General features: G+C 41.1%; 1 protein-coding gene across 8 annotated transcripts in view; it reads left to right on the top strand.

Moving 5' to 3' along the window:
* The window catches only part of CTNNA3 (catenin alpha 3), a 941,808-nt gene that overhangs the window by 659,469 nt on the left and 257,373 nt on the right, over window positions 1-24,966 (top strand). The window contains exon 11 of one of the 8 annotated variants that reach the window (XM_050958308.1): window positions 1,368-1,437. The exons of the other annotated variants lie outside the window; for them this stretch is intronic. Coding sequence (XP_050814265.1) covers window positions 1,368-1,424 — 57 coding nt within the window. The 3' untranslated portion in view covers window positions 1,425-1,437. Of the gene's footprint in view, window positions 1-1,367; window positions 1,438-24,966 lie in introns of those variants that run through there. 8 annotated transcript variants of the gene reach the window in all.

Raw genomic sequence — 24,966 nt, 5'->3', positions numbered from 1 at the left:
GAGAGACTCATATCAGTGCAGAAGGACTGCCAGTTTCTGCCCACCACCAAGTCCCAGCCCCAGCCAGAAGCACAGAATCTATGAGTGGATTTGGGTACCCACTAGACACACTTTAGAGTAGAATTGACAGCTTCCTTCTTCTGTAGAGGGTCCATAGATCCTTAGAGACCTCTGCTCCATTGTTGCTTTGTGCATCCTCCTACATCATTACCTCTGAGGTAATGAGACCCACTGTCTATAAGCCAGCATGTATTTGTGCCCATTAGACTGAGGGTCTTGGCAAATGAGCACTAGATGACATCTGAGGAAGTGGGTATTCACCCACGAAAGCTCATGCTCCAAAACGTCTGTTAGTCTATAAGGTGCCACAGGATTCTTTGCTGCTTTTAGATGACACTAATGTCTGATGTAAGTTAGTTCTTGAGTAAGGGAAATTAATTCATTATGATATTGGGGAAGGCAGGATTGTAAGGGCAAGTCTACACTAGAGTGCTACATCAATGCAGCTGCACCGATCCAGTTGTGCCACTGTAGTACATCAGGTTTAAATGTGTCTTCGTTGTCTTTGCCTGATGACAAGCAAACACACATTCCTTTGCAGATTGGGTTTATGCATTGCTTTCCGAACACATTTTAACAGGATAATTTCAGCACATATTCAGAACTCTCTGTGCACATTCTGTCCATACACTTACAAGAATATTAATAATCAATAAGTTATTAGTTTTCCAATTATACCCTATGAGATATATTTTAGATACAAATTATGAAAACATTGTGTCAGGCCTGACAAGAGCTGCTGATGCAGAGTACTGAACCACAAATGGGCCTCTGTATGGCAATCTTCATAACTATAAGGGCTAGCAACATTTTAAAAAACTATTAAATTCTGCTGAAACCAATTAGGGTATCCAGAGAAGTACTAATATGACTGTGACCCAAAGCAAACTCTATATGCACATGTTACACACTGCTTCAGTATTTGTACAAAAATGCCTTGTGAGGTATCACATGAAAGCTAATAACTCACTGGTTATTAATATAGTTGTACAATGCATATGTTAATTTTATAGGTGACGTTATTAATTCCCTCTGTATGTTGTTGCTAGAATATGTTTAAGACCAGAAAGCCTAGCCTAGGTAAAGGTATAAACAGGTCTGTCCTAGAAAAAGGAATGTGGATTTACCTCAATGTACTTATTAACAGTAAACAAAACTATTAAGCTAAATGAGTGGAAGTTATCTTGCACCCCAGAGAAACACTAGAGACTGAATCCCCAGGAGACTTTCCTTACTTGCAAGACAAAGCAATTCCATTGGGGACATAAGGAACAGAGTCAGAAACTCCACTTTATCCTTCACCTTAGGAGACAAAGGAACCAAGTGATTTGGTCTCTGTGATGGATCCTGGCCAGGCTGACTAGTAAAAAGCTGGAAAATGAGATTGTGGATAAAAGAAATAATCTTGAACAAGACTCAAGACTCTTGCATCTAACTAAGTGGGTATTCACCCACGAAAGCTCATGCTCCCATATGTCTGTTAGTCTATAAGGTGCCACAGGACTCTTTGCTGCTCTTTGCTGTATCTCGCTAGATTTAAGTTTTACAGTTTTAGATGTTTTCACTTTTATTTGCTTGTAACCCTCTCAACCTTTATCTCTTTTTCTTGTTATCACTTAATCCATGGTCTTTTGTTAGTAAAGTTGTTTTATTTTTATTTATTATCATTTACTATAATTAACTCAATGCTGTATTTGAAATGAAGGGTTTATTTACCTCTATTAAATTAATAAACTGTGAGGAGCTGATTATATAAAAGAGCAACAAAGTTAATATCTGCTGTGAATGCAGAGTGTTAGAGACTGTGCATTGCAGAGAAACATCTCCAGGGAGTTCAAGGACTGGAGTTCACTGATTGTGACATGCTTGGTGAGGTCTGGGCCAGGAGAGCCTTGAGAAGTTTGTTGGTGAGAAAGAATGACTGGTCTGGCAGTAAGCTGACACATCATCTAATTGCCAGTAATTTTCACTTTTTTCTGAGGCAGAGAGGTAACATGATGGTTCACAGCTCTGAGTATCCCCAATAGCATGTTAATAGCTTGACAAACTGCCTTGATTTGAACTCTAGGCGCTGTTGTATTCATTTAGATGGTCTATAGGGGCCCAAAGATATCAATGTAACCCATTTGCTGTCCAACAAGATTCCGGCATACAGAGATTGCTTAGTATTATGGCAAGCATACCATTAAAATCTTTTACATCTTTTTAATAAAGATACAGAAAAACAGTAAAGCATTTGAAATGTAAAGTATTAAATAAGGTTTTCATTTAACAACATCCTTTGTTCCCCTTCTCTTTAGCTGGAGAAAGTTTTGAGAAGGAATACCTCCTTGTCTGATGGTCTTATAGATGTTATAAAAGATGGTAACACAACGGGTGTGTGTGGGGGTGTGGTAAAAGAAGTTAGTTGAAATGGCTGGAGATATTGTTGCTATTGTTAATTCTAAAGTCCAATCCCATTGCCTACAAAGACTCAAGAAGACAGACACACACAAGGGGAGAGAAAAGAACAGCAAAGTTAGAAAATGCAACTTCTGTCTCTGGCATTGACTCTGACTTGCAACCTCACTGCTGGAAAAACACAGCACTTGGTCATATCAGCCACTCCGAGTCTTGGCAAACTGGTACCAGCACTGGGCTGTTCAGGACATTGCTTTTAGCTGCCTTTTATATTTGGTCCCAGCAGAGAACAAGTTGGACACAGAAGGAACCGATTTAAGCACAGCTCTCTGCTGCGGAGATTTTATTGTTCTGGCAGCAAAACTGAAACAAAACTAAAGTGAGGATTTTCACTGGGAGAGGGCAGTACAGAGCAACCAAACATTTAAAGTGACAGGACAACACATTCCTCCATCCTCCTTTAAAATACTTTCCAAACATATATACATTATCATTTACATGGCTAACATAAAGCACTGTATAACCTAACTAAATGTTGTAGGTGGACTGCAGCAGACTCATAAATAGCAGGGGATTATGCTGCCCTGGAATAGCAACTCACGAAACAATTTACCAGTTCAGGCAAACCACTGGCTTTTGACCTCTGCTGGAATAATGTGGTGTTGATGGTGTGGCAGTGTCCTGAACAACAGGAAAAAACGGTGATAAGGAATCAGCTGGGTCTGGTACCCAAGTTTCTACCACCAAGTCATCAAAATTAGGAGTTGTAACAGAATGAGGTTTGATTACAGGAACAGAAAATCCTACTGGAACATCCCTGCACTCTAGTACTTGTCAAGGCTGCAACCGATACATATGCTATTTCCATAAAGTACCGTTGGATAGTTTCATAATGAACGAAACAGCTGCGATGCATTTTACAAGTTCTCCAGGTACCAGTTTTACTCCACAACTGTAGTTACAAGTCCACACAAAGTCTTCTACTTGAAAAGAATAATGACAGGTTTCATGTAAATGTAAATACCAGGGAGGGAAAGGAATTATTTTAAGCTCAGTACCAATCTGGACACAAGAACAAATGGATATAAACTGGCTATCAAGAAGTTTAGACTTAAAATTAGACAATGGTTTCTATCTATCAGAGGAGTGAAGTTCTGGAACAGCCTTCCAAGGAGAGTAGTGGGGGCAAAAGATATATCTGGCTTCAAGACTAAGCTTGATAAGTTTATGGAGGGGATGATATGATGGGATAGCCTAATTCTGGCAATTAATTCGTCTTTGAGTACTAGTGGTAAATGTGCCCAATGGCTTGTGATGGAATGTTAGATGGGATGGGATCTGAGTTACTACAGAGAATTCTTTCCTGGGTGTCTGGCTGGTGAGTCTTGCTCACATGCTCAGGGTTTAGCTGATCACCATATTTGGGGTTGGGAAGGAATTTTCCTCCAGGGCAGATTGGCAGAAGCCCTGAGGGGTTTTCACCTTCCTCTGCAGCATGGGGCCCGGGTCACTTGCTGGAAGATTCTCTGCACCTTGAAGTCTTTAAACCATGATTTGAGGACTTCAATTGCTCAGACACAGGTTTGATACAGGAGTGGGTGGGTGAGAATCTGTGGCCTGCATTGTGCAGGAGGTCAGACTAGATGATCATATTGGTTCTTTCTGGCCTTAAAGTCTATGATTCTATGTCAATCAATGTGCATAGCTTGGAATTTGGCTACATGTGACGCAACATCAGAATATAGCAGGCCCAGCAGGTACGCAAGATTGCTTCAAGAAAAGAGGTGAAGCTGAAAGTAGCATGTGGTGTATTCCTGTAGACCAAAAAAGCATTTTTCCAATTTGTACTGATGACTTAAAATAGACTGGTTAGCTCTTAAGGCTGCTTAAGTGTCTGTACAAAGTCTGTTTGTAGCAGGATGATATGGAGCAGAGAATATGAGCTGAATTCCTTTTGAAGCTAGTAACATCTGAAATCCCACTGAATAGAACTGAGATCCATTGACACTCATCAACTGTAATGGTAAACCAAATTGGCTAAACAAGGTACAAAGATGTCCAATAGTCTTGGTAGCTGTAGTAAAAGTCATTCTAAAAACTTCTGGCCATTTTGAATGGGCATTGCCTATGACCAAAACATACACCTGCTTATGGCATGGCAAGTATATGACTTGAATATATGTCCAAGGAGTCGGAGGCCATAATCAAACATGTAGATGAGCTGGGCCAGGATCATGCTGAATTTGCTGACACATAGTACAGCACTTTGTCTTCCTCTCAATGTCTTTGTTGAAACCCAGCTACCAGGTATGACTTGAGGTGATGGCCTTCCTCTGTACGGTGCCAAAAATACCTTCATGCAGAGCATCTAAAACCAGAGATTAAAGTGATTTGGAATGATGACTTGCATTCCCCATAAAATGCAACCTTGAGCCACAGATAATTCACATTAATGTGACATGAACTATATGAACTGGGGATTCTTATGATATGACGTACCATGTAGTACTTGTCCCAACACAAGAGAAAGCACATTATCCTCAACAGTTTATTCATTGATATCTGTGCTGGTGATGGGTAACCTATCCATCAAATTGAGATAACACTTTGAAGTTTCTTTCGGTTGGTGGGTGCTTGGGCATGGCAGGAGTGACAGTCCATCAGCATTGCCATGTTGAGTCCCTTTATGGAATTGAATCGTATAGTCAGAGCCTTAATGTTCACCTGTATTTCAGTCCAAAACCTAAAATTAATGGGTGGTGATCCACCAACAAGGTAAGATGTGTACAATACATACAGATAGGTTCAGAACTTCCAAATTCTGAATATAATGCTGCGAGTTTCTTGCTCTATTTTTGTATAGTTCTACTCAGAGGTGATGAAGGCAATTGGTTTCTCTCTGCCATCAAGAAAAATGTCAGAAAGAACTGAATCCACTTTCTATAGTGAAACAGCACAAGTCAAAAAAGTTACAGATGTAGTGAGGCATCAAATTGTTGGCTGAGGTCAACAGGGTTTTTTTGCTTCCCCAAATGTGCACACACACACTGTTTAGTCAATTTCCATTTTTACTTTGCTTGTAACAGTTCATGTAAAGGTGCCAATACTGTTGCCATATTAGTTCAAAATTTACCATAGTGATAAAGTAGCTCTAAGAATGAAGGTAGCTGTGAAATGTTCTTTGATGGAGATGCTTGACAAACTACTGTAAGCCTAACTCGCTTTATCTACCTAGTACTTACTAGTCTGAACTTATAAGAGCCTGTATTGGAGAGACTGGAGAGAAACCTCGTTGCACGTCTGATCCTTCTGAGCCCCCAGAGTGAACAACAACCAAAACTAACAGCACAGCACAAAAACTTCCCTCCCTCAAGATTTGAAAGTATCCTGGCCTCTGATTGGTCCTCTGGTCAGGTGGCAGCCAGGTTTACTGAACTTGTTAACCCTTTACAGTCAAAGAGATATAAAGTACTTCTGTGCTATTAACTTTTCTTATCTGTTTATGACAGGGATATAAATTCCTCATCACCAGTATGTTATGTTTGGACACAGAAGAGAAGGATACAGATACAGCAGGAAGTGATTTAAGCACAGCATCTCTGCTGTGGAGACTTTATTGTTCTGGTGGCAAAACTGAAACCAAAGCTAAACAGTCTTTTCACTGGCGAAGGGGTAGCACAGAATGATCAAACATTTGAAGGGACAGGACATCATACTACCTCTTCTTAATCACAGGCTCACAGCAATGTTGCAAAATATGCAGTCTTGCTCAGACTCTTACTAAACAGAAGGAAAAATTGTGGAGAGGGAGGATAGAGAAGAAATAAGTAAGGAAAGAAAAAGGGTACATTAGGGTGGGGGAAAGAGACAAATTTTCACATCCTTGGTAATATGTGGGATTTAGCTGGAGCTGGTTGAGGTGGCAGTGTCATCAGGTCAGAACATCTCTCAGGACTGAGACAAAGTCTGGAGTCAAAGGAAATGGTGGGCGTGGCAGCCATGATGGTGAGGCTTATTCCAGTCGATATTCCTCCCCCACCCAGCTCTCTTTTTCAGGAAGACTGATGGGTGAAAAGTACCTTCCCCTCAATATTTGGTCAACAGTTAGGCCTAATTTCCAACACACTTGTTTTGGTTAATTAATTTCCAGTTCTGTACTGGTCTTGTTTGCCAGGCATGATCTCAACATAGTCCTGGAATAATATCAGTAGGCCATTTTGTTTGTACTAATGCAGTTTTTCTGTCTCACTTTTGCACTGTTTCCCATCAACATTTGTTGCTATAGGTTACTGTGACATCTCATGAATTTACATTCACTTTTTACAGTTGAACTCACAATTACGGTAAATTTGTAGGCCCAATTATCACAACAGTGCCTCTACTGGAAAACACACTGCACTGGTGCACTGGAACAATTGACTCCTCAGGCATATTTATTTTGGAAGATAAAAATGCAATGCAATATTGTAATCTGCTACAAGTGCTGTACAGAATTGGAATAAAGATGAATTTATTTCAGTTGGATTTTATATACTAATTTTTCTGACAAATGACCTAAATGGCAGATTTACCACTGGCAGCTGGCTCCTTCCTAGTTTATGGGATTATATTCCATAAAATGAGTACTCCTGGCCCCATTCTGTTTTCCAGATGCTTTTTGCTAATGATGATCTTGCAGCTCCACTCCCTCACCCCTCCTAAATCTCCTTAATCTTCCTGGGTGTCCATGTAGTGATTAGTCCTTTTGTCAGCAGTCTGACAACACATTGTTATCTTCACTTCTTGATATTTTTCCTCACAGAATACTCCATAAGTGTGCACATGAAGCACTAGGAACTGTATAATGATGATATTCAAATCAGCAATGAACACAATCTTAAGGGATATGGCATCACTAGGGAAGTGTCAAAAGGTGAAGCCTTTGGAGTGGTGCCAACGTTATAGTTGTAAACCCCACTGACAAACGTATGAGGACACTGCTAGATTTAATATATCTTTACTGAAAAACTAAGCTTGCATAATAGTACTACATTACACTTACAGTATTCTAGCCCCACAAGGTATACTGTATTTGTTTCTAGCACATTTGCCTGAATTTTATTTGAGCATTTTGTTGCTGGTCTAGTTTAAGATCTAAATTAAACTAGATCTCTCTTTGCGTTTAGATTATACCTTATTTGGGGATTGTAACTGCACTATAGTTACAATGCAATTACAACATAGCTATACTGTGGTTAGTTTTTGCTAACCAGGACAGTACACTATATACAAATCTATTTAAGCAATTATGTAGCTAAATATGCATTTATTCATATTTTTAATAGAAAGTGATGAATGATACATTATTTACTAAGTGATTAATTTTTTATTTGTGATTTATCTAGCTCTATTGGGATAAAAATTGAAATTCAATTAAAAAATGCAAAAACATTTTTATTAGTTAAATGAAACTACCTTAAATTTGAAGGATATATAAGGGGGAAAGTATTAAAACACGTTTTGCATTTATTTATTAAACAAAGGACGTATTATCTGTAGGTAGTAAATTGAATGGATTGTTTTAGTTAACCCTGTTCAAGTTTTTAGAACTAGTAGATCTCATCCTTTCACACTTAGTTTTTATTTATAAATTGAAAGAGGAAAAAAATCATTCCTACTTTTTTAACTCCGTATTAATTTCATTGACTAAGGTAGCTGAATAAATGGAAATGAAGAAAATATTCTCTCTGCACCTACAGAAGAAACTACTTCTGTCGAAAGCTCATTTAGCACTTAACAAACTGGTTCCAGGTATTAGCCAGTGACTTCCACCAGCTTAATGGTTTGACACTTTTTAGAACTTCAGCAATAAACATGTACTGCTTAATATTAACATTATTTATTATATGTGAATGATTGTAATATATTACATTAGGTTTAGGCCTTATATATTGTCAGCATTTCTAATTTAATTTTAAATCATTCATTTTTAAAAAACATTAATTTAGATTTTTAAAAAATTAAATACCCCCCCCGATTTTTTAAAAAAGTATCCATCTTCTTACTATTCATATGACTGGATGGTTAACTGCATGAATGAATGGGTTTAGTATTAGCATCATTTGTATTAGTACCTCTCAGTTTTATACGATATACATAATACACTGTAATTAGACTGAGGTTATACTTGGATACAAGTAACTAGAACAAAATCCTGTCCACATAAGGTTAAGTACACGCATTTGATAATCACACTGTAATTTCAGTGTACTAATAATTGACATGAAGAGGGCTCCATAAAGGCAATAGGGAATTCCTATATTGAACTTTCAAGATCAGGACCTGAGATTGCAAATTCCTTCAGACAGGAATTGTCTTTTAGGCTTACTCTAAACCTAGAAGTTTTCCAGTATAACAATACTTATAGTATTTAATGCTAACAAAAGTTTGGTAGCAATATTAAACCTCAAACTTTGGGGGTTAAGCTGGTCCCTAACTACTATGAAGAAGGAGGCTTCCTGCACATTTATTGTTGGAAACAAGATACTGGGCTAGTTGGATATGGGTCTGATCCAGTATGGCAATTTCTATTTTTCTATTTGTTTTTCCACAAACTTCTTTTTGACAATCATGAGGTGCAGCAGAGAGAAGAAGTTCCTGTAGCAGGGTAGTCTGATCAGTCAGTAGGCTTAGTAGTCTGGGCCCCCGACTCCAGTCTTGCTATCAGTTCAGGTGTCCTGGCCCTCTGAATGAGGTCCCAGCTGGACTGGCTTCTTTGCTGGTAACCTGCAGGGCTGCCTTCCTTGGGGCCAGGATTCATAGTTCCAGGGTGGACAGGGGGACCTGGGTCCTCCTCCTCCTCTGGGTCCTGAGCCAAGGCCCTGTAAGTGCAGCAGCATGAGATAGCATAGGTTCTGTCTGCCCCTTGCTCATCTTCCCCAGCTTCACTTCCTACCACATCTTGTGTGTCAGTTTGGGGTGTGATCATAGTTGTCTTTATTTCATCCCCCCACAGTCTAGAACTGATGCTTGCGATCTTCCTGTGCTCCTTGCCTATGTCCTCCCGCACTGATAGGCCGAGCTGAATGCGTGGAGGCAAACAATTGCGGAGTCCCCTAAAGCATTACAAGAACATGAAGAGAGAAGGGACGCACACGATGAGATCAGGCAGGACGCTATGGTCAAGCTCATGGGATGTGTTTGTGGGGGGAGGGAGATCTTCCAGCATGTACAGAGATTGTCTGGGAATTTTCTTCAGTTTCTTGGTTAAGTTTTTAGGACTCATACTGTAACTTTATATCCATTCATGCTTATTTCTGGGTTCCATCTTCCTAAAAAATCCCTAGATTTCTAGACTTATCTGCTGGTATCACTAATTATTTTTCTTTCAAAACAATTCGACTGATCTGATTTTTGAAATTCATAGGTGCCCATTGCCAGTGATAATTTTGAATTCAGTTAGAATATAATCATAAGAGGAAATTCACGTGATCAATGAGTGTATGCTTAAGATTTTTAGAAAATAACTCATCCAAATGCACCAAATCAGCACTTAAAGAGAAGAAGAAACTATTGCTCAGAATTTAGTAATTAAATGGAGAAGACAATAGAATGTTTTGTCTATTTGACGCCATAGATTGTCAATTTTTTTTTTAATGACAAGCTCACTTGAACATTGTGCATTGATTTAAATATTTTAAATACTATTTGGAGAGACTGTGGGGTAAGGGAATGAAGGATAGAGAGGAAAAGAAGGGAAAATAAATAGAAAAATGGGTTGGAGGCTGGGCAATGTGGGGAAAAGATATAGAGAACCAGTACAAAGAAAGCAGAAAGAGAAGAGAGAAAACTCCAATGAAAAAATAAATGCAATGGGCAAAGTTCTATGGTGGAGATATGAAAAAATAAGAAATGAACTCACGCAGAATTTCATCTAGTGATTCCCCAGGTGTGGAGCATTTCAGCCTTGCTCTCAGTTGAAGGACTGTCCATTAAAAGAAATATTGAGCCCTCTATGTTTGTCAGTTTACACTCACTTTGCACCTCACCCATCGCCTTTATTGGCACAAATTAGATACTGTATATAATCGTTCGTAATCTGAATTTTTTTTAGTAAAAAAGGGAAGCATCAGAGAAAAGGGTTGGCTTATGAACAGGTATAGCGTGGGAGAGGTGTGACATAGCCCCTCCCCCCAACAGAGGGAACAAGGAGAGGCAGCGCAGCCCTCAGAGCCAGAAGGGAAGAGGCAGGGCAAGAGTGTCTCCAGGTCTGGCCAATTGCTCTCCCCCTAGCCTCCAAAGCAGCTGCAGCTCTGAGCTGGCAGGCTGCAGCCATGTAGCTCAGCCCCACCCCCCAGAGCAGACTGAGGCCACTCCACCCAGCCCACTGGAGTATGCTGCGGCCCAGCCTGCTGGAACATGCTGTGGCTGCGCCACCTGGTCTGGCCCGCTGGAGCAGGCTGTGGCCGTGCTGCCCAGCCTGCCTGAGCAGGTCCAGCCTGGCCAGAGACATCCTCCCTTGGCCCTCCCCAGATAAGGTGGGAAGGGATGGGATGGGGAGAGTGTGGGGGTCCCGGGCTAGGGGTGGCATCATGTGGGGGGTGGTCACAGGGGTTACTCCCTGACTCCCAGCTTCTCCCCCGCCAAAACATTTCCCAACTAGTTGCTGTCCCAGCCTGTCAGGGTAAGCAGCTGGCATGCCGAGACGCTTTGTTTACTTAGGTTTACCTCCGTGCCTGCAGATGCTTGAGGTAAACAAGCCATCTTGGCCCACCAGCAGCTTATCCTGATGGCCTCGGAGCCAAAGTTTGCTGACCCCTGAATTATAGGGTCAACTTATGGATGTGTTATAAAAAAATCAATTTTTAATTATCCATCTTGGGGGGGGGGCAACTTATAAACCAACCGGCTTATGATCGAGTATATATGGTAACTTTCATGACTTACAGCTCTTTTCTTATCATGTACTTGACAAGTGACTTTTACAGCCCATGTAAGTCATTGCAGAATTTTGCCAAGTGTGTACAGGGAAGCCATTTGTATCAGTTTTGTTTTATGAGGTGTTTCTTTTCTCCCAAAAACTATACTTACAAATTGTTTGTTTGCTTGGTTTTTAAATGGAATCATCCTTTGGGGAAAAAGATTTACTTAAACTGAAAAGGAAACAATTTGTTTGAAAACTCCAGCTAGTTTGTGAATCTCTCTAAAAAATAGTTTGAAAGCTTTGCACGAGGATCACCCATCTCTAGTGGCATCTAAATCTAATTTAAGAGCTGTACATCTCTAGACTGTGCAAGGACTTCTGCTGTGACTAAGCCCCTGGTGAGCCATAGCAGGTCCTTCTGGAGAACAAGAATGCAGGGAAGCACTGCTTTTCCCTTTTTTAACCCTATTTTAACTGCAGATCTCAACACGGCTTTAACTATTGTCGGGAACTTAGCAATGCCTTCATAATTATTCCAGGAATTCTTTCCAAGTTTCTGAAAGTGGAAGTGGGCAAAACTACAAACCAAAGCACTCTAAAATGGTCTCTCTCTCTCTCTTGCTAGTTGTTGTAATATTTAAAGCCAATGGAGCAAAAAGTTAGTAACTCTTCCTCATTAACTTACATATTTTCAATTTTTTGGACTGATCATCCCTCTGCACATAGCTTTGGCATGGTGCTGCCTCCTCTGTCTGGGAGAACCCTATAGTTGCAGGATCCAAATGTGAGGAAGGAGCAGGCCTAGGGCAAGATAGGAATTGCTGGGCAGACCTGTATCATTCCCTTCCAAACCAAGTGTGGACCTGTGCATATAAGGTAATACAGCCCAGTGCTCCCTACATGCTTGCAAATTACAATTTGCTGCAGGTTCATTGGTAAATGACACTGGATCATGAGACCCTGGCAGTTGCCTACAAGCAAGCACATGTCACAGCTTCTGCTGAGACTCAAGGGGTCCTGTTGATCTCTAGTATCCATAGAAATTGAAGGTAGAAACCCTAGGCATTCTGCAGGGGCCAAACCACACTGAATGATCTTATGGAAACGCTACTGGGGGATCATGGAGAAATTTCCTTTCAAAGCTGATTTTTGTGGGAGGCAGAAATCCAGGCCTTTGTTTTGGTGAGGTGGAAAAAGGAAAAGTTTGTTGTAACAACTCTATGTCAAGCATAGAATGGCAATGGTAGTGTGAATTGTATTCATATAACTCTCCCAACTGATGGATATCTCTTATGTGGTTGCATTTCATGTGTCCCATATTCTATAACTTGATCATTGTACAAGTCTGTGGATATCCTGGGTAACAGTGTGTTTGGATGTGCTAAATTTGTTGTATGTGCACACAATATTAAAGCTATATAAGATGGTCTGTATATCCTGTGCAGACTTGTTTCCGTTATTGCATCATTTTAGATGAGTCATTTAGAAAAACATTCCCTTTTGTTTGTCAAAAGGAGAAACAAAGAATCTACAACTGTAGAACTGAAAAAGACAAAATGAAAGAATGCATTCAAGGTTAGGTATTATATTTAAAATATTTGTGTCATAAAAGTAAGAAGCAGAACTAACTCACTTTGTAGATTAGATTTGAGCTTCAACTGTTGCCAAAAGCAAAGGAAAGACAGCTACAAATTGGAAGAGTGAAGATAGTTTTGGTCATAGACAAAAATAAAATATGCTGACAATGACAGTAGAGGTTGGTCCAGATGCCAAAATGGCAGTTCTCTCCTAACTCTGCATCTAAGACCAAAATACCCATTAAGGTACTGGATATGCCTCCAGGGACACAGCTGTGGGATTCCTTTTCCAAGAGCATAATCAGACAACCTTAGAGTCAACTCCGAGACTAAGCAGTTGTGCCACTGTCCAAATTGCACACACATTTTCTGAACAGGATTTTCAGTGGAATGAAGCAGGATTGCTCTAGGCAGACTGTATGACAGATATTAGGTGAATAATATAGCCTGTTCTTTCACTTTGTTTTCTTATGGGTCACTGCATTGTTTGCTAAAGGAAAATCAAATGTTAAAAAAGTATTATTGTGTGAACTGCTCCTAGTTCCTGGCAGTCTTTCACTTCAAAAGCTGTTTCATGGGTCAAGAGTGGAAATAGCTTAGAAAGAAACTAAATTTATTAAGGAAAGAGTCCAGTATTTTTGCTCCAGATATTTTGTATACTTTTATTTCTGTGGCAAACTCTCTGGGTCAACGTACAGTATGATTTATTTGTAGGCACAGCACTACAAGAGTCTAGGTTTCACTCATCCAATATACCATACAGGGATTGTGCTTTCCTATACAGTGTCTATCACAATGGAGCTCTAGTCCTGATTGGGGAGTCTTTGAATGCTGCCATTTTTAATATAAATATTAAATATATGCTAAACCAGAACAAACATAGCCTATGTTAAAAGAACATTATTAATGTTATAAAGTCAAGCACTCAAAAGTTACAAAATGCCAGAATTAAAGTTGCCCATATAATCTTTATTGTCACCCTTGTGCATTTGCAGTATGATACAATCTTTATTACATGACCACATCCTGTTTTTCCCACAGGATCATTCAGTGCATAGGATGATGGATGGTTCTCACTTCAGAAGAAACTATTCAGTATTTTGTTTTTGTCTCATTGTTCAATGTGTGGCCCTAGGCCATGCAGACTACTCAAACTCTGCTCTGAAGGCAGGCATATTAATTTCCTCATGGGCTTTTGAATGATGCTCATCATTGTAGTATCTGAGAGTTCACAAACATTAATTAATTAATCTTCACAACACCTCAGTAAGATGAGGGGTGGTATTATCCTCATTTCACAGATGGGGAACAAAGGCACAAAGAGATTAACATCAAGATTATCCACTAAATTTGGATGCTTAATTTGAAATGTTTAGGAAATGGATTTTCAAAGAACTTGGCAACATATAGCAAGAACAGCTCCCATTAACTTCAGCTGAAGCTGTGAGTTTTCAGCACTTATGCAAATCAGACCTCAGAATCTCACAACAAGCACCCAGAAAATGAGGAACACACCATTAGTGAGTCCTATGAAAAGTTTGGTTTAAATGACTTGGTCAATATCACATAGGAACTCTGTGGCACAGACAGGAAAAGAATCCAGTTGTCCAGGGCAGCATTCAACTGCTTTAACCAAAAGACCATCCTTTCTCTTTCTGCAATCCCCTGCCTGATTCAATACACTGAGGTAGGGGTCTTACAGATAACAGCCTTTTGCAATCCACCACACTGATTCATCGCCAGAGTAGGTCCATCCTGTGTTCTAAATGAAAACATAATGGCTTACCTGTATTTAAAGGGGAAAATAATGATTTGGGCAATTACAGACCTTTTAGTCTGACCTCAGTAGTATGTGAGGCTTCAGAATAAATTGTAAAATATTAAATTCATAGAGGTAAATGCTAAAGAGAATGTAATACATCATGGGTTTACCAAAGTTTAAATCAACCTGATTTCCTTCTCTGAAAAAAATAACTAATTTTTTAGACCAGGGAAATGCAGGAGATCTAATAAATTTGGACTTCAGTAAAGCATTTGATACATTACCACATGGGAAATAAATAGTTAAATTAGGAAAGAATCCTGTGGCACCTTATGGACTAACAGACGTTTTGGAGCATGAGATAATGAGGTTAGTTCAATCAGGGAGGATGAGGCCCTGTTCTAACAGCTGAGGTGTGAAAACCAAGGGAGGAGAAACTGGTTCTGTAATTGGCAAGCCATTCACAGCCTTTGTTTAATCCTGAGCTGATGGTGTCAAATTTGCAGATGAACTGAAGCTCAGCAGTTTCTCTTTGAAGTCTGGTCCTGAAGTTTTTTTGCTGCAGGATGGGTTCATTGTCCAGGATGGGCTGTAGATCCCTGACGATGTGTTGGAGAGGTTTTAGCTGGGGAGTGTATGTGATGGCCAGTGGAGTCCTGTTGGTTTCTTTCTTGGGTTTATCTTACAGTAGGAGGCTTCTGAGTACACGTCTGGCTCTGTTGATCTGTTTCCTTATTTCTTCGTGTGGGTATTGTAGTTTTGAGAATGCCTGGTGGAGATTTTGTAGGTGTTGGTCTCTGTCTGAGGGGTTAGAGCAGATGCGGTTGTACCTCAGTGCTTGGCTGTAGACAATGGATCGTGTGATGTGCTTGGGATGGAAGCTGGAGGCATGAAGGTAGGCATAGCAGTCAGTAGGTTTTCGGTATTGGGTGGAGGTAATGTGACCATCATTTATTGACCATCCTGGACAATGATCCCACACTTTCACAGGCCTTGGGTGGCAGGCCAGTCCTCGCCCACAGGCAACCTGCCAACCTGAAGCATATTCTCACCAGTAACTGCACACCGCACCATAGTAACTCTAGCTCAGGAACCAATCCATGCAACAAACCTCGATGCCAACTCTGCCCACATATCTACACCAGCGACACCATCACAGGACCTAACCAGATCAGCCACATCATCACCGGTTCATTTACCTGCACGTCCACCAATGTAATATATGCCATCATATGCCAGCAATGCCCCTCTGCTATGTACATCGGCCAAACTGGACAGTCGCTACGGAAAAGGATAAACGGACACAAATCAGATATTAGAAATGGCAATATACAAAAACCTGTAGGAGAACACCTCAACCTCCCTGGCCACACTATAGCAGACCTTAAGGTGGCCATCCTGCAGCAAAAAAACTTCATGGCCAGACTTCAAAGAGAAACTGCTGAGCTTCAGTTCATCTGCAAATTTGACACCATCAGCTCAGGATTAAACAAAGACTGTGAAAGGCTTGCCAACTACAAAACCAGTTTATCCTCCCTTGGTTTTCACATCTCAACTGCTAGAACAGGGTCTCATCCTCCCTGATTGAACTAACCTCATTATCTCTAGCTTGCCTGCATATATATACCTGCCCCTGGACATTTCCATTACATGCATCTGACGAAGTGGGTATTCACCCACGAAAGCTCATGCTCCAAAACATCTTTTAGTCTATAAGGTGCCACAGGATTCTTTGCTGCTTTTACACATCCAGACTAACACGGCTACCCCTCTGATAGTTAAATTAGGGAAGAGGGGATCAGTACAAGAATTGCAAGGTGGATAAGGAACTGGCTAAGGGGGGAAGGCAATGGATTGTGCTGAAAGGCGAATTATTAGACTGGAGGGAGGTTACCAGTGGAGTTCCTCAAGGATTGGTCTTGGGGCTAATCTTACCCAATATTTTTATTAATGGCTTTGGCACAAAAAGTATGAGAATGCTGATGAAATTTGGCGATGATACAAAGTTGGGAAGTGTCATCAATACAGAGGAGAGTTGGAATATTATAAAGACAGCTCTGGACGACCTTCAAGACTGCAGTGACGAAATGGGATGAAATTCAATTGTACATAGTGTAATGTCAAATAAGAATTTCTGCTGCAAGCTAGGCATTCATCAGCTGGAAACAGCAGAGGAGAAGAAACTAGGGTGTGTGGATTGATTCCCCAGGATGACTATGAACCATAATGTGATGAAAAAGGCAAATGTCCTAGGATGTGTCAGGCAAGGCATTTCCATTAGAGATAGAGAAGTATTAATATCTCAGTGCAAGACACTGGTACGGCATCATTTGGAATACTGTGTACAATTCTTGTCATCCATGTTCAAGAAAGATTAATTCAAACTGGAACAGGTGCAGAGAAGAGCATCTAGGATGATCATGGGAAAGGGGGCATATGAGAGGAGACTGGAAGAGCTTGGCTTGCTTAGTCTAGCAAAAAGAAAGCTGAGGCTGAGGGCGTGAGGGATAAACACCAGGAAAGGTGATAGAGGACAATGTTGGTACAAGAACAAATGGATAAAACTGGCCATGAACAAATTCATGCTGGAAATTAGGAGATGATTTCTAACCATCAGAAGAGTGAGGTTCTGGAACAACCTCCAAGTAGAAGTTGTGGGGGCAAACAGTTTAATTAATTTTAAGAGAGCTGCACAAATTTATGAGTGGAATTGTATGACAGGGTTGCTTATGATGAGAGTGGGTGGGACTCCGCAGCTCTAGAGCTCACTTCTAGTTTATGTCTTATTTTCTTAAAAGCTCATGCTTCAGGATTTCAGGGGCCACCACCAGGAATCAGGAAAGGATCTTCATCCTCCTTCCAATGAATTCTGGGTTTTTTTGGTCTCCTTCCTTTGAAGCATCAGGGAAGGCCATGTCTGGAGATGGGACTTTAGGTGGGGTTGTGCCAGAGCTCTGATGTGGCACTACGAATTCTCTCTCTCTCAGGTGCCTGGCTGGCTGGTTCTTGATCACATGCCCAGGGTCTAATTGATTACCATTGTGTGGTTGAGAGGGCAGTGACCTTGCAGATTATCTGGATATATTTTATTGAATTATTTCCTTACCATTGGTGCCTTTAATGCCACTACACTGACCTCTGCCACTTGAACTAATGGAATAATTGATAGCAATAGCAGCGGTCATCATCTGTATGGACCAGCACAGGGGGACACTTTGTCAGTGGATTTCACAAATATTTGGTAACAGCAGAGGGATGGAGAGACTCAGAAATCTTGGGTTCCATTGGAGAGGAGTGTGAACTAGCATAAATAGACTCTGTTGCTCATTCCCCACAAGCATAGCCACTTCTGCCTGTCTGCTCCACCCTGTCCCTGTCCCAGTCCTGGCTGTTCCCCACTCCTGGCTCTTTGTCCCAGTCCCATTCCCTTCACCTAGCTAGTGCCAGTCTCCACTCGTCAGACTAACCATCTCAGCCCCAGTCTCCTATCTCCTTATCCCAGTCTGTCACTCCCTGGTGCCACTTTGTCACCTTCCCCAGCCATTTTCAGTTCCCTCCAACTGCCCAGCTTCTTGGCCTGTTGTTCCCAGTTCCCTTCCAGCTTCTCATACAACTATCCATCCCCCACCCTGGCCTCCAGTCACCCCATTGTTCACATTCCCCATCCCCACTGGCTCCAAGTCTCCTTCCCTTGACTCATCGTCTAATTTCAGTATGTCCTCCACAGCTCCTTCTCCCAGTCTGTTTTCCCAACTAGTCTCAGTTCTCATGCACCACAGCTACTCACCAGTTCTGCCTCCCCTTCTCTCCACCCTACTCATTCTTCTTCTCACTCCTCTTTCAGTTTCAGGCTTCCCCAACCTACTAGCCCCTTCCTTCCATTTCCCTCTCTGACTCCCAGTCTGAGTCTCCTAGTTTAATCTCCCCCACCACCACAACTATGAGTCTGTTTCCCTCCCGCCCCCGCCCTGACACCTTGTTCTAATTGTTCCCCAGGCTCATCCTAATTAACTTCCCCTGCTTCCCTTATTTCTGACTCTTGTCCCATGTGCATTTGAATCATGCAGCTTTTTGCACCACAGTCCCTGAGGCCAGGTCATTGACAGTGCTGGAGAATTTCCCTGCTCTCAGTTCAGATATCAGACCTAGACCAGCCCACAGCAGCAGGGGAAATCATGCATAGCCGCTAAACATGTAGTTTTTGGGGGGAATTTAGCTGCTAAAATCTGAAGTCTCTATGAGCAAGTACAAACTGTGATTTGTCAGAGACTTAGAACTTTTGGGTAGAGTTCCACAGGGTGGCAAAAGGCATATCTCTGACAGAAGGCCCATCCTACTACCAAATTTCAAGTCCCCGCTCAAAAGCATGGAGTACTAAATAAAAGGTCACAATTTTTTAATGTGGCCAAAATGTATTTCCTCTAGCCTTGCTCTCAAAAACAACTGAATGTTTTTTGGTTGAAATTTTCACCCCACCTGTTTCACCCCCTGAGACAGACCTCTGGCATGGAAAATTGCAGCCTAAAAAATTAAAGTTTGTCAACATTAATAGCAACTGAAAACAGAAAGTGTTAGGCAACATTAATAATAGCTAAGGCTACGTTTTAGTCACAGATATTTTTTGTAAAAGTCATGGACAGGTCACGGGCCATAAACAAAAATTCACGGGCTTGTGACCTGTCCATGACTTTTACTAAAAATACCCACTTGGGTGGGGGGCCATGGGTGCTGGGGGGGAGGGCTAATCCAAGGGTGCTGTGGGTACTGGGGTAAGGGGGTTGGCGGGGCTGGTAGGGGCTTCCTACCTGGCTCCATGTCCCTACAGCTCCTAGGCGGAGGAGGCAAAGGCCAGGGAAGGGGCTCCACTGCTCCTGTCACAAGCGCCAGCTGCCTCAGAAAATGGGAGCTGCGGGGGCAGGGCCTGCAGTCATGGGCAGTGTGCAGCATGGAGACTCCTGCCCCTCTGCTGCCTAAGAGCTCCAGGGGGACCATGCCAGTGGGAGCTGGGGAGCCCCGCCCACCCCAAGGTAAGTGACCCCAGACTCCCCAACTCCCTCTCCCTAGCCCTGAGCCTCCTCCCACACACCCAAACTGTTGCTGCTGTCCCAGGGGCTGCCCGGCCCGTGACCTCTGTAACAGACTCACAGCCTTAATAATAGCATGTGCTACTAGCTCTGCCTATAATAAGTGTGACATAAACAAGTGCTAGTAAGGGGCTGGTATTTATTTGCAAATGCCAAAGGTAACATTCCCACTGTACACAGGAACATTTATTGGTGTATTATGTTACTTTATTCTCTTGTGGTTTTCTTTAGTACCTATTATTCTAATGTCACTGTGCTTCCCAAATAAATTAGGTCTGCATGATGAGCTCCGTCACAGACTTTGTCCATTTTCTGCTCTTCTCCCTTCTCAGGGCTCTGCTTGTTTTATATATTTGTCTCTGGGGTTGATTGGGCAAATTTTCTTCATTTGCTACTCCCCTCCATGCTTTTCAATTCTCTTCCAGTCCCCCATTGTTTTGGGTATACTGATATTATCCTTTTGTTGTCCAAATTGTACTGTTTCTTGGCAATGTTATAGTGATTTTATATAAAATGGATCATAATATGTACTATTCCTTGTTTTTAGTTTCTTGCTTGGGATTTTTACTGAATGTCTTTGATCCTTATCATAATGCATTATGTACTAATGAAATGTTTGCTTAGGGTTCAGTAGGATGAATCATATAAGCAATGATACCCATCATTATGGACTGCAAAAATGAAATAATAGACTGTGACATTAATCTTATTCCAACCCCACAATGAGGGTACATAACAGAAAGCAATGTTCAATTGTTTATAAGATTTTAAAATACATTTTAATATACCAGGTTTTCCCTTGGTACATGTGGGGTTCCATAGAGAGAGAGATAGGTGGTCTCTGCAGCCAGATGGGCTAAGTCAGAGGCTGAGTAACCTTAGATATACAAGTTTAGTGTGTGGAAATCCTTTCCAATTCCATTGCAGGGGAAGAGGGAGGATGGGGTCAAATGTGGGCATTTCCCTGTCCCTGTTAGGAAATAACCTATATAAAAGAACTGTCTGCCTCTAAGTCACATGCCATAGTCATAGGCTATAGATTGTGATCCATAACTTTATAATAAGGTGCTTTTTAAAAAATAACTGTGCTTTATTCTGACTGTTGAAGTAACTCCAAACATATATACTTAGTAAACAAGTCTTTTGACACAGATGCTGAGAGGTGTTCTAATAAAGTAATTGAAAATGTCATATGGGCCAGAGTACCAATGCTACATCTAAGAGACTTTATTCTCCAAGAGCACTTTTAGTAGGTCTTAAGCCTTAGAAAATACATAACATTAGGCATCAAGAGGAATCTGTCTGCTTCTCCTAAGGAAGAATAATATTTTAATCATAATAAAGATTTAAACTAGGAATTTGGGGGAGATGGTTGGGAGATGTCCAGGTAATCTCCACGCCAGATTTTAACATTGAGAGGGAAGAAAACGAAGAAAGGATACAGCTGTGGGTAGGAGAATGGACATATGGAGGAAAGGTAGTGGAGATACCAGTCTAATAGGTGATACTGGTGGTAGAATGTCGGTGCCTAATCGGGTAAAGAATGTGAGTGAAGCCAAACAGCAAAAATTAAGATGTTTGTACACCAATGCAAGGACCCTAGGTAACAAAATGGAGGAACTAGAGCTCCTGGTGCAGGAAGTGAAACCAGATATTATAGGGATAACAGAAACATGCTGGAATAGTAGTCATGACTGGAGTACAGGTATTGAAGGGTGTGTGCTGCTTAGGAAAGACAGAAACAAGGGCAAAGGTAGTGGAGTAGCATTGTACATCAATGATGAGGTAGACTGTAAAGAAATAAGTGATGGAATGGATAAGAGAGTCTGTTTGAACAAAAATCACATTGGGGAAGAAAGCTACTAGAGCCTCTCCTGGGATAAAACAATGAGAAGTCCTTGTGGCACCTTAGAGACTAACAAATTTATTTGGGCATAAGCTTTCGTGGGCTAGAACCTACGTCATCAGATGCATGAAATGAAAAATACAGGAGGAGGTATAAATACATGAAAGGATGGGGGTTGCTTTACTAAGTGTGAGGTCAGTCTAACGAGATAAAATAATTAACAGCAGGATACCAAGGGAGGAAAAATAACTTCTGAAGTGGTAAGAGTGGCCCATTACAGACAGTTGCCAAGAAGGTGTGAATAACAGTAGGGAGAAATTCGTACTGGGGAAATTAAGTTTAGATTTTGTAATGACCCAACCACTCCCACTCTTTATTCAGGCCTAATCTGATTGTATCCAGTTTGTAAATTAATTCCAGTTCTGCAGTTTTAAGTTGGAGTTTGGTTTTGATAGTGCTTGGGGTGTGATATAGACCACCAAGATCTGATTTGGATATGGATAGAGACCTCTTTAATGTTCTTAATGAAGTAAATACTGATGGCAGTTATGTGATCATGGGAGACTTTTACTTCCAAGATATAGAGTGGAGGACAAGTGCTAGTAATAATAAAAGGGCTCAGATTTTCCTGGATGTGAAAGCTGTTGGATTCCTTCACCAAGTAGTTGCTGAAACAACAAGACGGGATGCCATTTTACATTTGGTTTTGGTGAGTAGTGAGGACCTCATAGAAGAAATGGTTGTAGGGTCCAACCTTGGTTCGAGCGATCAGGAGCTAATTCAGTTTAAATTAAATGGAAGGATAAACAAATATAGATCCATAACTAGAGCTTTTTATTTCAAAAGGGCTAACTTTAAAAAATTAAGGAAATTAGTTAGGGAAGTGGATTGGACTGAAGAACTTGTGTAACTAAAGGTGGAGGAGGCCTGGAATTACTTCAAGTCAAAGTTGCAGAAACTATCAGAAACCTTGCATGGTGTCAAGTATCAGAGGGGTAGCCATGTTAGTCTGGATCTGTAAAAGCAGCAAAGAATCCTGTGGCACCTTATAGACTAACAGACATTTTGGAGCATGAGCTTTCACGGGTGAATACCCACTTCGTCAGATGCATATTCACCCACGAAAGCTCATGCTCCAAAATGTCTGTTAGTCTATAAGGTGCCACAGGATTCTTTGCTGCTTTTATCAGAAACCTGCATCACAAGAAAGGGGGAAAAAATCATAGGCAGGATCTGTAGACCAAGCTGTTAGAGCAAGCATCTCAGAGAGGTGATTAAGAAAAAGCAGAAAGCCTACAAGGAGTGGAAGATGGGAGGGATCAGCAAGGAAAGCTACATTATTGAGGTCAGAACATGTAGGGATAAAGTGAGAAAGGCCAAAAGCCATGTAGAGTTGGACCTTGCGAAGGGAATTAAAACCAGTAGTAAAAGGTTCTATAGCCATGTAAATAAGAAGAAAACAAAGAAAGAAGAAGTGAGACCACTAAACACTGAGGATAGATTGGATGTTAAGGATAATCTAAGCATGATCCAATATCTAAAGAAATATTTTGGTCGTCAATGAAGCTAATGAGGAGCTTAGGGATAATGGCAGGATGACAAATGGGAATGAGGATATGGAGGTAAATATTACCATATCTGAGATAGAAGCCAAACTCGAACATTTAATGGGACTAAATCGGGGGGCCCAGATAATCTTCATCAGAGAATATTAAAGGAACTGGCACAGGAAATTGCAAGCCCATTAGCAAGAATTTTTAATGAATCTGTAAACGCAGGGGTTGTACTGTCTGACTGGAGAATTGCTAACATGGTCCCTATTTTTAAGAAAGGGAAAAAAAGTGATCCGGGTAACTGCAGGCCTTTTAGTTTGATATCTGTAATATGCAAGGTCTTGGAAAAATTTTGAAGGAGAAAATAGTTAAGGACATTGAGATCAATAGTAATTGGGACAAAATACAACATAGTTTGACAAAAGGTAGATCGTGCCAAACCAACCTGATTTCCTTCTTTGAGAAGGTAACAGATTTTTTAGACAAAGAAATGCAGTGGATCTAATTTACCTTGATTTCAGTAAGGCATTTTATACGGTTCCACATGGGGAATTATTAGTTAAATTGGAAAAGATGGGGATCAATATGAAAATTGAAAGGTGTATAAGGAGCTGATTAAAGGGGAGACTACAATGAGTTATACTGAAAGGTGAACTGTCAGGCTGGAGGGAGATTACTAGTGGAGTTCCTCAGGGATTGGTTTTGGGGCCAGTCTTATTTAATCCTTTTATTACTGATCTTGGCACAAAAAGTAGGAGTATGCTAATAAAGTTTGCTGATAACACAAATCTGGGAGGTATTGCCAATACAGAGAAGAACTGGGGTATCATACAGGAAGCTCTGGATGACCTTGTAAACTGGAATAATAGTAATAGGATGAAATTTAATAGTGAAAAGTGCAAGGTCACGCATTTAGGGATTAATAACAAGAATTTTTGCTATAATCTAGGGATGCCTCAGTTGGAAGTAACAGAGGAGGAGAAGACCTCAGAGTATTGGTTGATCACAGGATGACTATGAGCCGCCAATGTGATATGGCCTTTAAAAAAACTAATGCGGTCTTGGGATGCATTAGGCGAAGTATTTCCAGTAGAGATAAGGAGGTGTTAGTACCGTTATACAAGGCACTGATGAGACTTCATCTGGAATACTGTGTGCAGTTCTGGTCTCTCATGTATAAGAAGGATGAATTCAAACTGGAACAGGTACAGAGAAGGGCTACTAGGATGATCCAAGGAATGCAAAACCTGTCTTATGGAAGGAGACTCAAAGAGCTTGACTTATTTAGCCTAACCAAAAGAAGGCTGAGGGGATATATGAGCGCTCTCTATAAATATATCAGAGGGATACATACCAGGGGCAGAGAGGAATTATTTCAACTCAGTACCAATGTGGACACAGGAACAAATGGATATAAACTGGCCATCAGGAAGTTTAGACCTGAAATTAGATGAAGGTTTCTAACCATCAGAGGAGTGAAGCTCTGGAACAGCCTTCCAAGGGGAGCAGTGGAGGCAAAAGACATATCTGGTTTCAAGACTGAGCTTGATAAGTTTATGGAGGGGATGGTACGAGCCTAATTTTGGCAATTAATTGATCTTTGATTATTAGCGGTAAATATGCCCAATGGTCTGTGATGGGATGTTAGATGGGGTGGGATTTGAGTTACTACAGAGAATTCTTTCCTGGGTGTCTGGCTGGTGAGACTTGCCCACATGCTCAGGGTTTAGCTGATCGCTATATTTGGGGTCAGGAAGGAATTTTCCTCCAGGGCAGATTGAC

The sequence above is a fragment of the Gopherus flavomarginatus genome, chromosome 6, assembly GCF_025201925.1.
Source record: "Gopherus flavomarginatus isolate rGopFla2 chromosome 6, rGopFla2.mat.asm, whole genome shotgun sequence".
NCBI lineage: Eukaryota > Metazoa > Chordata > Testudines > Testudinidae > Gopherus > Gopherus flavomarginatus.
The sequence above is the reverse complement of the archived record's forward strand: the minus strand, read 5'-3'. Positions and strand labels throughout refer to the sequence as shown.